Genomic DNA, 15,943 nt, shown 5'->3' on the forward strand with positions numbered 1-15,943 from the left:
CTAGCTTCGCTGTGAAGCTCTTGGACAATATGAATCCTGGATGATTTAGTGAATATTAGGGGTTTCATTCCCCAACTGGACGGACACTTGGAACATCGCAGATGTAGTATATTCAACGAATTTTGTTTTATTTTCTGCCTTGAGTAAGTACGGCGTCTACCTTCAACTACACCGCTAAGACTGTAAGTTTAAAAAGTTTTCAACTCCATATCTGTTATGATTTCGTCGAAGTGCTTGTGCTGGGTGATTAGTGATATATGGAAAATCTTATCTGGAATAATATCAAAATTTTCCTGAACTCGAGTTCTTGAATAATAATAATAATAATAATAATAATAATAATAATAATAATAATAATAATAATAATAATAATAGGCATGAAGCAATTCACTCCATTGAAAAACTGCATGAAATTGCCATCAAAACGGGACTTCAAATTTCATATGAGAAAACTCAGTACATGGAAGGAGCCTCACGATACTTAGATGAACAACCTATAATAACTAAATTTGGCAAAATTGTTCAAGTGAACCAATTTAAATATTTGGGAGGAATTATTCAGCCCTCTGGTTTAAACCGCAAAGCAAATAAAGAGAGAATTTCCAAATTACAGAAAGCATACAGGATCACTTGGAACAGGTATTAAAAAAATTAATATCTTCGAATGCAGAACTTAGACACTATAATACAGTGATCAAACCTGAAGCGTTATATGCCTCAGAAACCTTAATCATTGGTGGTGGATCTTTAACCAAAGACATTGAGAAACAAGAAAGGAAAATTTTACGAAAATGTTTTGGCCCAGTTTGTATAGATGGAATATGGAGAAAAAATCATCCCAGGAGATATATTGTCATTCTGAAAAAATTCTCACACTTTTCGGAAAAGACGATTGAAATTTTATCGACACATTATCAGAATGAACACTAACAGGCTAACTAAAAGGATTTTCAACCTGGTATTTTCGTCTAAAACCAAGAACAGCTGGCTTCTTGAAATTGAAACAGATCTCCAGGAAATCAACATCTCAGAAGACATTGTACAGGACAGATGTAAATTCAGAACCAAAATCGACAATCACCACTTTGAAGACAAACCCAGCACCAGAGCTACTATAACTTGGACAGAAGAACGAAGGAAGAAGCTCAGCGAGAGGATGAAGAGATTTTGGGAGGAAAAGAAGGCCAACACATCAGCTAAGCAAGTTCAACCGTGCTCCTGAGTAAAACGATGTAAAAAAAATTAATATTTTTGGCGGCATGTTAAAGTTGGAAATCAGTTCCCATAAATTGGTATTGTCCTTCCGATAAGGAAAAGTTCAAAATTGGAATCCTTAAAGATCTTTCACTGCTATTGTAATATTGATTTTATTATTATTATTATTATTATTATTATTATTATTATTATTATTATTATTATTATTATTATCATTTTCATTTCAAAAAAAGGTAATGTCTTAAGCCCTTGTTAGAGGTGCTGTGTTAGGGTAGTGGAAAGATACTAAGCGAGGCAGTATTCATAAGGTTTTACCGTGCGGTTATTTTCTAATTCTGTTTATTCTGCCTTTTTTCCGGGTTTTTCCTCCCCTGGGAGTTTGTTTTTCTGATTTTTCTTTTGGTCTCTAGTTGCATTGTTGCGTCCATAATTGGCTCTACTCTTCCTGGGGTGAGCATTGATTGTTGTTGTTGCCATGGTGATTTGGTATTGAATGTTGACTATGAATGGATTTTATGTTTCGGTGGGATGCTGTAATGTTGATTGCTAATTTCGTTTGACCTTATTTTTCGTCAGATTATTTGAGTGTGATTTGTTTTATTTCTCGATATCTCTGTTTATCCTCGGGATATTACTTTTCTGATTTTTCCCTGAATTATTTGCAGGATTTTCTTTGGTTAACTCTGTGCGTAAGTGGGTGCGAAAATCCGTGTGAGAACTCCTCGCCTAGTACCTTAAGAGATTTTAAACTTACTTGTTGAATTTTCCAAGAGAAGGAAACTTTAAAAAATTATTCAAGCTTTAGGTTACCTGAACTGATGATTTGTATGGATTTAATCAAAGCCAAAGGCATCAAACTGTGTCATTATTTATTTGAAATTCATTAACTAGGAAGCCTAGTAAAGTCACTAATATTGGGTCCCAATAATATAGGCCTGATCGATCCGTAGGGTAGTTGGTTAACTTTTCTTTGTTAAATTTATATTTTGAACTTTACTCCTGTTGATGTTCTATTTTCTTTTTGTCCAGAGCTTATTCTTTTTTCCTTTCACTAAATTTACTTGTATGTTCAGTCGTCAGACCGAAGTCTGGTTGGATCCTCAGCAGCTCCGCCATCAGCTGTCATAGATGGCCTAGGCATCACTGAAGAGGCGTACTAGGGAAATGAGGAGTGAGGTAGTTTCCCGTTGCTTTCCTCACCGAGCCAGAAGTTGCCTTTTATGTCTTTGTTCCTACCAGTGCGGACAATGTGCGGGTCTGTTTCTTTGATGTGTTGTATGTTCTGAATGCTATTTTAAATCCTTCTTTTTTGAACATATTAGCTATTTAATCATTTTTATTCACGAAATTAAGAACCACATATTTATCGTTTATAGGTAGGGGTTTGTTTAAGTTTTCTGTTGTTTTTTAATAGTTGGTGTACTCTGTTGAGAAGGTGGTTGTTTTCTACTGCAATTAATTTTATTAGTTTTATTTTGTTGTTAAAATTGGTTTTGCTCACTGGTATAGTTTATCATCGAATTCAGTCCTGCTAACTTGTGTGAGGTTGGGTAATTAGAATCGCTGTCTATTGTGTGTGATGTTTGAGTTGGATTCCAGTATATCTCGTTAGAGTATCTTTATTTCTACTGTTTATGATGTCAAGAAAGTTGATCCTCCCATTTGTTTCTGGTTCCATTGTGAATTTGATTGTGTTGTGTAAAGATTTTAGTGTATATAGTAAATGTTCTGCACCTGAGACGTCATTATCATACCTACACATAATGTCATCCATGTACCAGCTTCAGTGGATTATTCCTTTGACGTGTTGGTCTATTAAGAGTTTGTTCTCAATGCTATTTAAGAATATGTTCGTTATTATTGCCGATCATGGTGAACCCGTGGCTATTTTGTTGTTAAAGATGAATGCGTTTTGGTTTAAAGTCATTTTAAAAAGATTTATTATCTCTTCTGTTTCTCGTGCTTTCTTTTACATGCTTTTCTAACTGATTCCTCTATCGGAATGTTGGCGAACATGTTGGTTATCTCAAGGAATATAATTCTCATCCTTTCTTTTATTTTCAGTTTCTTTATTTCTTTCATTAGTGCTAATGCGGTTTTAATCGACCTGTTACATTTAATTTTTATCTTAAAAAACATTTTGTTGAGAAATTTGTTTACCTTGTACTTGATGCGTTTTTGAAATGTATTATTGGTCTTCTGGGACATGTGTCCTTGTGTGCTCTTAGTGTTTTCTGAATCAGGAATTATGAACTCAAATGCCAAGAACCAAATTTTAATGCCGAGTACAATGGCCAGATGAAACGTAACTTTCACATGAGGTACAAAGAACATAAAAATACAATTAGATATAACTAGGATGACGTGTCCTCATGTTTAGACCATTGTCTGGGCTCCAAGTAGATTATTTGTTCTCCCTTTTTAGTGAATCTACTTGTTTTGGTGTAATCAGTTTTACAATTATTCTTCATTACACAAAAGCATAATTCATTTGTTAAGAAGAAAGTGTTGACTCAGTTGAGTCTGTCGAACACACACCACAACATACCTGGAGTGGAGACAAAGCAGTACGTTATTAAGATAAGTTCTAGAATTTCAGTTCCCTAAAATTGAACAGAGATAAATACTTGAGTGTGACTTGACAGAATCTCTTAGGAACGAAACATGTGCTTAATAGTGTGTATTTTTTCCTTGTTGAATATTCTTTTTATTTTTCAGGTATCTTCGACAGATTGAAGAGCTCTTAAGGTACATTTGGGATATTCTAATCCCAAACGAGGGGAATTCCACGTAGCGATAACAAGGAAAAACTCAAAGCAGGTGATGAACGTGAAAGTGAATTTGATTCAGACCACTATCTCTCCAAAGTTAAAATTCGTTTTTTCCCAGCAGGACATATGAGAGACCCACCTAAAATGAGGAGATACAACACAAACAAAATGAACATCACTGAAGACATCATTAGTAACTTCAAGGACAAAATACGGACCAGCAGAAACGGGAACCGGCAAGAACTATGCACGGGAATCAATGAAGCCACAAAGAAAACACTCGGACAGGCTAAGAGGAAAAGAGAAATATGGTGGAATGAAGAGTGCGAGGAAGATCTCAGGGAGAGGTACGAGAAATGAAGAAAATGGAAATGCTCCAGAGAAAAGGAACACAAGGAACAATTTAGGCAACAGAGGAAAGAAACATCCAGGATATTTTGAAAGACTAAATGATCATTTGAAAGAGCTTATCTGGAAGAGATCCAGACCAACTTTGTCAAGAACAATTCCAGAGACTCTCATCAGACCTTCAAGGGCAAACTCAAAGTATACCAAGCGCCAAGTTTGAGGTTCAGAAACGAATGGGGTAAAATCGGACTGAACAACCAAGAAAACTGTGAGTTACTAAGCCAGATACTTCCACACTCTGTTGAATTGTTCTTCCCCAACCTCCAAACTAGAATTTCCACACATACCAGAGAATTCAGAATATGACGACTACCAACAAAGGAAAAAGTCAAGGAAGTCCTTAAAAACCTAAAAAACAACAAGGCAAGCGGAGAGGACACGATAACGGCAGAAATGTTGAAATGGGCAAAACTGGAAATCTTAGTGGATCTTCACCAAATCATCACGGAAATCTGGGAGGAGACATCTATCAGTCACTACTGTTCTGCATTTAGGGCAGTCGCCCTGATGGCAAATTCCCTATCTGTTGTTTTCCTAGCCTTTTCTTAAATGATCGCAAAGAAATTGGAAAATTATTGAACATCTCCCTTGGTAAGTTATTCCAATCCCTAACTCCCCTTCCTATAAACGAATATTTGCCCCAATTTTTCCTCTTGAATTCCAACTTTATCTTCATATTGTGATCTTTCCTACTTTTAACGACACAACTCAAACTTGTCCTCCCACGCCATCTCTCCACTGACAGCTCGGAACATACCACTTAATCGAGCAGCTCGTCTCCTTTCTCCCAAGTCTTCCCAGCCCAAACATTGCAACATTTTTGTAACGCTACTCTTTTACCGGAAATCACCCAGAATAAATCGAGCTGTTTTCTTTGGATTTTTTCCAGTTCTAGAATCAAGTAATCCTGGTGAGGGTCCCATACACTGGAACCATACTCTAGTTGGGGTCTTACCAGAGACTTATATGCCCTCTCCTTTAAATCCTTACTACAACCCCTAAATACTCTCATAACCATGTCCAGAGATCTGTACCCTTTAATAAGAATCATATTTACTGTATGTGATTACCCCAATGAAGGTCTTTTCTTATATTCGCACCTAGGTACTTACAATGATCCTCAAAAGGAACTTTCACCCCATTAACGCAGTAATTAAAACTGAGAGGACTTTTCCTATTTGTGAAACTCAAAACCCGACTTTTAACCCCGTTTATCATCACACCATTTCCTACTATACATCTCACAACATTATCGAGGTCATTTTGCATTTGCTCACAATCTTGTAGCTTATTTATTATTCTGTGCAGAATAACATCATCTGCACAAATCCTTATCTCTGATTTCACTTCTTTACACATATCATTGATATATAAGAAAACATCAAGGTCCAATAACGCTGTCTTGAGGAATTCCCCTCTAAATTATTACAGGGACAAATAAGGCTTCGCCTACTCTAATTCTCTGAGGTCTATTTTCTAGAAATACAGCCACCCATTCGGTCACTCTTTTTTTCTAGTCCAATAGCACTCATTTTTGCCAGTAGTCACCCATGATCCACCCTATCAAATGCTTTAGAGAGGTCAATCACAATGCAGACCGTTTGTCCTCCTGAATCCAGGATATCTGCTATATCTCGCTGAAATCCTACAAGCTGAGCTTCAGTGGAATAACCTTTCCTAAACCCAAACTGCCTTCTGTCAAGCCAGTTATTAATTTCGCAAACATGTCTAATATAATCAGAAAGAATGCTTTCCCAAAGTACATGCAATGCATGTCAAACTCACTGGCCGGTAATTTTCAGCTTTATGTCTATCACCCTTTCCTTTATACAAGGGGCTACTATCCATTTGGTATAGCTCATTCAAACAAACAATAATGAAATAAGTATTTCAGACATGGTATTATATCCCAATCCATTGCCTTTAGTATATCCCCAGGAATCTTATCAATTCCAGCTGATTTTCTAGTTTTCAACTTTTGTATATCACTGTAAATGTCATTGTTATCATAGGTAAATTTTAAGGGGAGTCCGAAACCAAAAAGATTTAAAAGTGAATTTTTCCAAATGTTGCCTCGTTCAATTATTTGGACTGCTGATTAAAATGGTGTATAATTTATTTTAATACGATACATGGAAGCATTTTAAAGAAATAATTTAAAAATCAATGCACAAGTGTCAAATTGGGCAACTTGGATATGTTTCCTTTTGAAAATATAAATGTCTGGAACCCTTTAATCTAGAAGGCTGTGGTTTTCAGTATTTTACTCCTGAATGTTATGCGCAGACGTTTTCGGGGCTGTCATAACAATCATTTCAATAGTTTCGATTAAATAGATTTGGATTTTAGGCACTGCTGTGGGTAAATGTGTGAGTGAACATTTTGTTTGACTTTGAAATCGTATTCTGAAAAATGACTTTCTTCACATGTTTGACCCATTATCTCAGAAACTACACTAGATAGTCAGTTTATTGTTTGCAGAGAGTCACCTTGAGCCATGATACAGCTACTGAACCAGATAAAAGCACTTCAAATACACAGTTTCTGATTTACATGCATTTATAATGACATTTTTGTTAAAAATTTGGAACTTATTCAACAAACTCATAACTTTACAATTGCTTGATCCAACCATTCCATCCTGGTTCAGTACTTATGGAAAGGGTGTAAAAACAAATAGTAAAAATATCAAAGCTGTAAACTTAATACTTCCTGAGATAATGGGGTATCTTTTCTGGCAAATTAACATTAGCAAGATAGGTTTTTCCGACTCTCCTAAATACTTCTTTAATATTACTCACCTTCCCTATCGGGACATTATCCTTGTAACCAACAATCTTTAAATACTGCTGACTGCATACTTCTGCCTTTTGAAGAACCTCGCATACACACTCCCCTTGTTCATTAATGATTCCTGGAATGTCATTCTTTGAACCTGTTTCTGCCTTAAAGTATCTTACATACTTTTCCATGTTTCACTAAATTTTTTATGACCATAACATGCTTGCCATCATGTTATCCTTAGCTGACTTCTTTGCTAGATTAAATTTCCTAGTAATTCCTTCAATTTATCCTTACTTCCATAACCATTTCTAACTCTATTTCGTACCAACCTGCACCTCCTTCTTAGTCCCTTTACTTCTCTGTTTACATTTTTATTTACCATTTTCCAGCGATCATAGCTACTTTCTAAAAAACTCCCTCATGCCTGTTTTATCAGCCATATGGTACTGCCTAATAGTCTTAATTTTAATACCGTGTCTTCCTTTCTTTCACATTTATTTTTAACTATAAAAAAACAGCTTCGTGATCACTAATACCATCTATTACTTCAGTTTCTCTATAGATCTCATCTGGTTTTATCAGCACCACATCCAAAATATTCTTCCCTCTAGTTAGTTCCATCACTTTCTTAATCAGCTGCCCTTCCCATATTAACTTATTTGCCATTTGTTGTTCATGCTTCTTGTCGGTCGCATTATTTTCCCAATTGACAGTTGGTAAATTCAGATCACCTGATACTATCACATTTCTTTCCCTGTCGTTTCCCACATAGCTGACTATCCTATCAAATAATTCTGAATCCGCGTCAGTGCTACCCTTTTCCGATCTGTACACTCCATATATATCAAGTTGCCTATTATCTTTAGAAATGAGCCTTACACCTAGAATTTCACGTGTCTCATCTTTAACTTTTTCGTAGCTTACAAATTCTTCTTTCACCAGAATGAACACGCCCCCTCCCATCATTCCTATTTTATCTCTACGATACACACTCCAGTGCCGTGAGAAAATTTCTGCATCCATTATATCATTTCTCAGCCATGATTCAACTCCCATTACATTATCTGGTAAGTGTATATCTATTAAATTACTTAGTTCGATTCCTTTGTTTACAATGCTTCTACAGTTGAGCACTAACATTTCTATGTCATCCCTACTTGATTTCCAGTTCGCTGTTTGCTTAACACCGCTCCCTAGGCCACCCCGTTTCCCTGAATGTACATGCCAAAACCCTTCTAAACAAGTTTCGTAACTTATACGTGCCAGTGCGGTTTAAGTGAAGGCCATCTGAGCGCAGATCCCTGTCTCCTACCCACCCATTAGGATCTAGAAATCTCACTCCCAGTTTCCCACATACCCACTCCACAGTCTCATTTAAATCCCCAATCACCTTCCAGTCAGTATCCCTCCTACACAGTATTCCACTGATAACAATCTCCGCTTCCTTAAACTTCACCCGTGCTGCATTTACTAGATCCCACACATCTCCAACTATGTTGGTACTTATACCTGCTTGCTTTACGTTGTAAGCTCCAACAAGATATACTACCACCTTCTCCTTTCCCTCTTCCTTCTCTTCTACTTTCCTCAACATCTGCCTCAACCTAATTCCTGGTAAAAATTCTACCCTGGTTCCCTTTCCTCCACACATTTTCCCCACATGTCTAACGATGGAATCCCCCATGACCAGAGCCTCAACCCTCCCCACCTCATTTGATCCCGTCCCCTCCTGGTCAGTCCTACCTTTCCTGATAGCTGCAGAAATTGCATCCTCCTCCCTTTTCTCCTTCCCATGACCCTGTTCCACCTCTCTTTTCCTATCCTCTACTCTAAATTTCCCTTTCCTACCTTTTCCCTTCCTCCTACTTCCACACATCTCAGCAACAGTTCCCTGTTCCTCATCTTCCCTGGGGTGTTCTACCTGCAGTGACTCGTACCGATTTCTCACAGACACCTGTCCTGAATTCTGATCCTGAAGAGAGCCCTTAGCCTGCAATCTCCTTCCCTGTAAAACATTAGACCACCTGTATTCTACAATTCCCCCATTTCCTTCCCATCCCTCTTTTACACCTACTGTATCCTGCACATTATTTGAGGGAGGCCTACTTTCTTTCCTGTCCTCTGAGAGAATCCTAATTATCTCCCTCAAGGTGTCCAACTCCTCCCTCATACTCCTTAAAGCCTGGCCACAGCCACAGTTCCCACACTTGCAGTCCTTAGCCATTATTTAAGGAATAATAGGAAGAAAAGTAAATATAAAATAACGTATTCTGTGCAAAATAAAAATGAAAGGAAAGAAATATAGCCTATAAAAGGAAGGAAAGAAATATTGTCTAGGATAGTTCACAAAGATCACACAACAACAAGGTAATTAATTAATATAAGCTACTACTACACTGCTAAGTTGTATGAATCTTTTTTCTACAACACCCTAACAGAATGGAAATTGCTGTTAATTACTGAAAACCGAAAGTAATACACAAGAATTAGGTCTACAGAATTCTAAACTGCAGTTAAGTCTACCCAAATGACTGCAACAGAATTCTAGTAAGAGGGTTAATACAGATACCACAGTTATTATAGATACTACAGATATAGTAATATAATAAACACACTAATTTACAATAAGATACCTACTATAATACACTACAATGATTTTAAACTACGTTCAGACGTATCCTAATTATAATACAACAGGTTATTACTAAGCACAATATGAAATGGAAATTACAATTAAAGTTTGAAATTCGCAAGACTACTCAAAATAATAGAATAAGCACTCTAATTTCTAATAAGTCACTACAATTCACTACGACAGTTTTTAAACTACGTTTAGACGTATCCTAATTACAATAGGTTATTATTAAGCACAAATAGAAATGAAAATTGCAATTAGGTCTAAAGTTTGAAATTCGCAAGAACTACCGTACTAAAGAATTACCAACAAAGTGAAACGCATAGACAGAAGATTATTTCTTAAGTATTACTTTATCCTACTATGCTCTAATAGAAATGAAACCTTGCGTTTTGTTAAATGCTTAAGTAAAGACAAACTCAGAAGAATGGAAAACAGTACTTATCCATCCGCTGCGTAAGAAAGGGGACAAACAGGGTGTCAAAAACTATAAGGGCGTGTCCCTACTCCCGATCGCCTATAAAATCCTCTCAAAACTGCTTCTTAATAGAACAGATGCGAATCTGGACCAACAACTAGGGGAATACCAAGCAGGGTTTAGGAAATGTCACTCCTGTATTGGACAAATATTCAACCTGAAGTCAATATTCCAGCACAAAATGCTGAGTGTCCACAGATACGGTGGACAAAGAGACCTTGGGTAAGATCATTAGGGAATTTGGACTCAAAACCAAACGAGTAAGTAGACAGGGTGGTATGGAGAGCTGCATCAAACCAGTCTATGGACTGATGACTCAAACAACAACAACAAGTATAATCAAACAGACCTTAACAAGCACAACCTCCAAGGTAAAATTCTTCAGGCATTTTTCACAATCATTTGAAATCAAAAGAGGCATGAGGCAAGGCAATGGACTATCCCCGCTCCTATTCAACTGTGTCTTAGAAAAGATAGTGATAATGTGGAACTCAGAACTCGAACATCAAGGGATAATCCCGGTCTGTCCAGGGAGAAAATCAGGAGGGATTAAAGTCAAGTGATTGGCTTCTGCTGACAACATTGCTATACTATCAGAAAGTTCAGAGGTTGCAACCTCTTCGAAAGAATCCCCAGCCAAACAGGACTGAGGATCTCAGCAGAAGAGACCAAATTCATGAGGAACATCAAAGATGGACCAAAATTCCTGGAAACAGAGATAGGATGGATAGAAAGGTTCAAGAAGTTCAAGTACCTTGGTGAGACCATACAGGAGAATGGACTAGAAAAAGCTACAGTGGAAGATCGGATCTCAAAAATGGAGAGAGCATACGGCTCGACAAAAAACATCTACAATAAGAAGTGCTTATCCTGGAATTCCAAATTAAAACATTACAACACCGCGGTCAAAACAGAATGACTGTATGCCAGTGAATGCCTGTCCATGAACTACAAGCTTGAGAAGCTAGAGGTCCTGGAAAGAAGAACCCTCAGAAACATTATCGGAGCTGTCCAAACTGAAAGTGGATGGAAACTTCGGAGTAACAAAGAAGTTTGCCAGAAGGCGGAAAGAATTTCAGAGACCATGAAGGAAAGGAGACTGGCATTTCTCGGACATCTGCACAGAATGGACGCAGACTTATCAAACAGATATTTGATTACTTCTGGAGAAAAAAGACAGCTAGCATGGATTAAGGAATCGAAGAAGGATATGGAAAGGTTCCGCATCTCGGAAGTCCAGCTGTTAGAAAGGAATATGTTTAGGAACACACCGAAAAAAATGTAAGGGGTTCAGCCACAGGAAGAACTAAGAAGGCCAGAAGAGCTTGGACAGATGAACAACGGAAGCAGGCTAGCGAACACATGAGGGAGTGTTGTACACAGAGAAACTCAGCACGAAGAGAAAGAAATGAAGTTGTAGCGTGATCCTTAGTGGTCCATTCACTTGTAAAAAAAACTATGAATATAGTTCCATGAAAGCTGTTCACATAAATTACGTAACAGAAGATTAAAGGAATAGTAGCCAACCTATTAACAGAAAATTACAAAAATCACATTAGACCAAAAAAAATTGATGATAATAATAGGAAGAATGATAGAATTATGAATGGAAATCCATCCACGTAAACTTAAAGGAAAACTAACCAACCCCTTAACAAACTCTCGCTAAATAGTTTTTAAAAACAATTCAAATTACGATAACAATGATGATGATGTCGTATGGCTTTGAGTGCTGGGATATCCCAGGACGGGTTCGGCTCGCCAGGTGCAGGTCTTTCTATCTGACTCCCGTAGGCGACCTGCGCGTCGTAATGAGGATGAAATGATGATGAAGACAACACATACACCCAGCCCCCGTGCCATTGGAATCAACCAATTAAGGTTGAAATCCCCGACCCGGCCGGGAATCGAACCCGGGACCCTCTGAACAGAAGGCCAGTAAGCTGACCGTTCAGCCAATGAGTCGGACACAATGATAATGATAGATTAATCTAAACAAAGTCAAATCCAGTTGTGGTGATAAGGACCCCGCAGACCCAATGATTGTTTCTTAATTCAGTAGCTGAAGAGTGATAAAGCTACATCACACAACACGGTATCATTTGTATTACAGAGGGTTATTCCAATCTTAGGCCATCGTTGTGCAGAGCTACTTTCGTCAATAGGAGTACGGTTGTTATTTCTGAAAGAATGTGGGTTTCCCAATGTGTTCCACTCTCAACAACGAAGTAATTAGCCAGTTGTAAGGACCCAGTAGTCAGTAAAGATGCAATAACAAAGACATTCTCCTTATCTAAACTCTAAATACTGAAGTTTCAAGCCTTGTAGCTAAGTAGGCTGTTGAGTTGTAAATTGTTTCGTCCTCGGAATGAGATTATTTCTTAATATTGTAATGGTCAGCATGTTTTGGTTACTATTATTGGAATATGCATTTCTTGTGTCTGTGTGTTTGTTCTGTGTATTAATTTAATTCCTTCGAATTTGAAAATTAAATTGTGTATTATCATTATTAATATTGGCGTTGCTGTTCATTAACTTGCATTATCTGGAAATGGGAGGGGGTGACACTACTGCTCAAACGCACTGTTCCAAAAGAGTTCCCTAACCAAGGGGAGGGGCGTAACGAGGTGCAACTAGAGCCATTTCGGCCCGCGCCAATGACAAACCTCGCAGTAGAGGACATCATGAAGACAGGTTCCAGATTTCATATTTCTAACTATTTGAGTGTGATGTTACCAAATGTTTTCTCTTTCCATCAGCTTCCACAGTTATTTAATCAAAATTAGTTTCAGCAGACTGAAGAATCTGGAACTGAAACAAACCCTCGATGGAGCCTTGAGGAACATACTGTCAACAGAGCTGCACAATGTTCGGCAAGAGAATCTTCTTGTGTCCACTTAACTTCACCTTTTTACAGCAATTTCATGGCACTGTGAAAAAATTCCTGCTGCAAAATGGTTGATAGCATCCAGCAATTCAGAATGTAGTGAAAATACATCAGCAATACAATCAGGAAACAGAGTCCCAATAACAACATCATGTCCCACCAGCATCTGTGTTCTCATTAATAACCCCTGTGCGTGTGGGCAGTAGAATAACACGCACGGTTCTTAACTTGGCAGCGTGGGTTGACGAGCAATTGCTTGCACTTACTTGTGCCAGGCTCCTCGCTTTCATCTATACTATCCCATCTCCCTCCGTCAACTTTTGTTCTTTTCTGACCCCAATATTATTAGAGCACTCGAGGCCTAGGGAGTCTTTCATTTTGAGACCCGTTGTCTTTCTTTACCTTATACGTTCATTTTCTGAAGTGTTGGACCCCTTCTAATTTTTCTGTCTGATTAGAGGATGGTTGCCCATTTGTACTTTCTCTTAAAACAATAATCACCACCACCATCTCATCAACAGGCAGCACCCATGTAAGCACCTAAACTACTGCTGATGCCTTCCAGTGAACTTTGATTTTTCCTCAGCGTTCCTTCCTTTAGATTAAAATAAATATAAATAAATATTTATCACATAAATAAAAAACAAGTGTGCTGTTTACTTCTGGAGTGTTCATTCTTCATTTCATTGAGAGGAATGTTTGCAGCTACTATCATCTCACACAGGTTTTTGGATGATGAGGCTTTAGTTACATGCCTATTTTGTTGAGCTAATTTTGTGTCTAGCAGTGTCGCTATGCGCTGAACATTCATAGCAACTACCTTAACTCTGCACACTTTTCAGTAGAGCTACAGAAGCATTCTTCCTGAACTCTTAATGTAATTACAAAGCCTTGGAAACTTGTAAGAACAGTGAGGGGAGAAAGCTAAGTGCTAAGACAGTGGAGATACAACGAGCATAAGCTCAGGTTTGAGTTTCATCAAAATGCCACAAACACATTTACAGAAGTAACGGCAGAGCAAAGTACAATAATTTATTTGTGCAATATATAAAAAATACCATCTTAAACAATAAAAAATAGTAAAATATGCTCATGTTTAATTCCAACAAACAACCAAAACAGAAGATAATTATAACATTTCCTGGATATTCAGATGTAATTTGATGTAGAATTTTATTTTTCGACACTGAAGGTGTGGGAACAACAATCTCATATTAATTAATGGAGTACTTACTGTCAATTTTAGCCTCATATTCTTGTTTGATTTCATTAATCTTCTTGCTGTTGACCCCAGTATTACTCTCCAGGGAGCGAATCTTGGTTCGCAACGTTGATAGCTCCTGATCACGATTTTTCAGTTCCTTCTCGTGGGTTATTTTCATTCTTTCGATCTTTTTCCTCTCAGCCTAAATTTATAAAAGTAATAATTATATCAACAGTGTTCACAATCCCACAACACAGAAACAAGAACAATGCAATGAACCACCAACAACACCAGAAAACAAATGTCATTGAAATGTTATCACATTGCTCGTATCTTCTCTCATAATTAGTGAATAGTTGTAGGGCGATGAGGAAGGGAGTAGAGTGTCATTGCTCTCACTGTATCCATTGTTGCTGGAGCGGTGAATGAGGTCTCCCTAAACTACCTGGTCCTCAATGAAATGTGCTGTTTTTGGGTCCCTAATCCTCTCTTTACTGTTTACTCCTTTCCTTTGTATTTATCTTTATATTATGTTTCTTTCCTTTTCAGCTTTCTTCTTATCTTTGTACTTCACACATGAAGACTGAAGATCTGTGAAAATGACTGATGAAGCTGGGAACTTCAGGGATGGACAAAGAAGAACTGAGATGGGGAGTCCTTGTCTCCTTCTTCACACACTTCTCTGAGCCATTAACTGCACAACTGGTGTAAGCTTCATTTCACATTCAAGTCATGTGCAGTAATGGTGTATGTTCCAGATGTCAAGAGTATCATGAAGAAGTCGAGCAGTGCTGCAGGTCTGTTTAGGACTAAAATGTTGCATGAATAAATACTTTTTGAATGTTCATGTAATCTATAATCATGTAAAAAAAGTGCTTTCAACTTCATTACTTGAGAAAAGTCACTGTGAGGCCGATTAACAGTCAAAGGGGTTGATGATCCGGTTAGAAAATAAAAATGGATCGTGTTTGGGTGAAAAACACAATGAAAATGCAATGGGAGATAATACTTGAATGGCATTCACTAAATCAGATTTGTTCTGCTTGCACTTTTCCATCTATTGGTTCAGGTCAGTTACTTGATAACACCACTAATGCAAACATTATCAGTACCTACTATTTTAAAATCTTGAGCTCTGAAGGGCTTTAAACCAAGAAAGTTGTAAAACGTTATTCTAAATATAACCTGTACATATAAGGACAGTGAAAGTGGTGATGCTGATATTATGACTTGCTAATCATCCTCTATTAACAAATGAAGTGGAAACAAAAATAAAAGTTAAATGTATCTATTTATTTGACAAAGGAATTTCAAGATGAACTTTAAAAATAAAACAAAATTTTCTTATTAAGCTGAAAAAGACACAAATGATTCAGAAAGTTCCCTGAGCAACAGAGCACTTGAAATTAAAAATCCACCTGAACATGTTGTGTTGTAACACATTGCAAGGAAAATAAAAAGGCACATCTACAAATATAAACTTCAAGTCCTGCTGCTATATTTGGTCCACAACATCTAAGCAATGATGATGATGTAGACAGAAGTGTAACAGTTCATGAAA

General features: G+C 37.4%; 1 protein-coding gene across 3 annotated transcripts in view; it reads right to left on the reverse strand.

Annotated features, from left to right (window-relative positions):
• The window catches only part of LOC136879210 (uncharacterized), a 1,250,431-nt gene that overhangs the window by 415,940 nt on the left and 818,548 nt on the right, over positions 1–15,943 (reverse strand). For all 3 annotated transcript variants that reach the window (XM_067153008.2, XM_067153007.2, XM_068228965.1), the window contains one exon: positions 14,413–14,584. In XM_067153008.2, coding sequence (XP_067009109.2) covers positions 14,413–14,584 — 172 coding nt within the window. The remainder of the gene's footprint in view (positions 1–14,412; positions 14,585–15,943) is intronic.

This window comes from Anabrus simplex, chromosome 8, assembly GCF_040414725.1.
Source record: "Anabrus simplex isolate iqAnaSimp1 chromosome 8, ASM4041472v1, whole genome shotgun sequence".
Taxonomy (NCBI): Eukaryota; Metazoa; Arthropoda; class Insecta; order Orthoptera; family Tettigoniidae; genus Anabrus; species Anabrus simplex.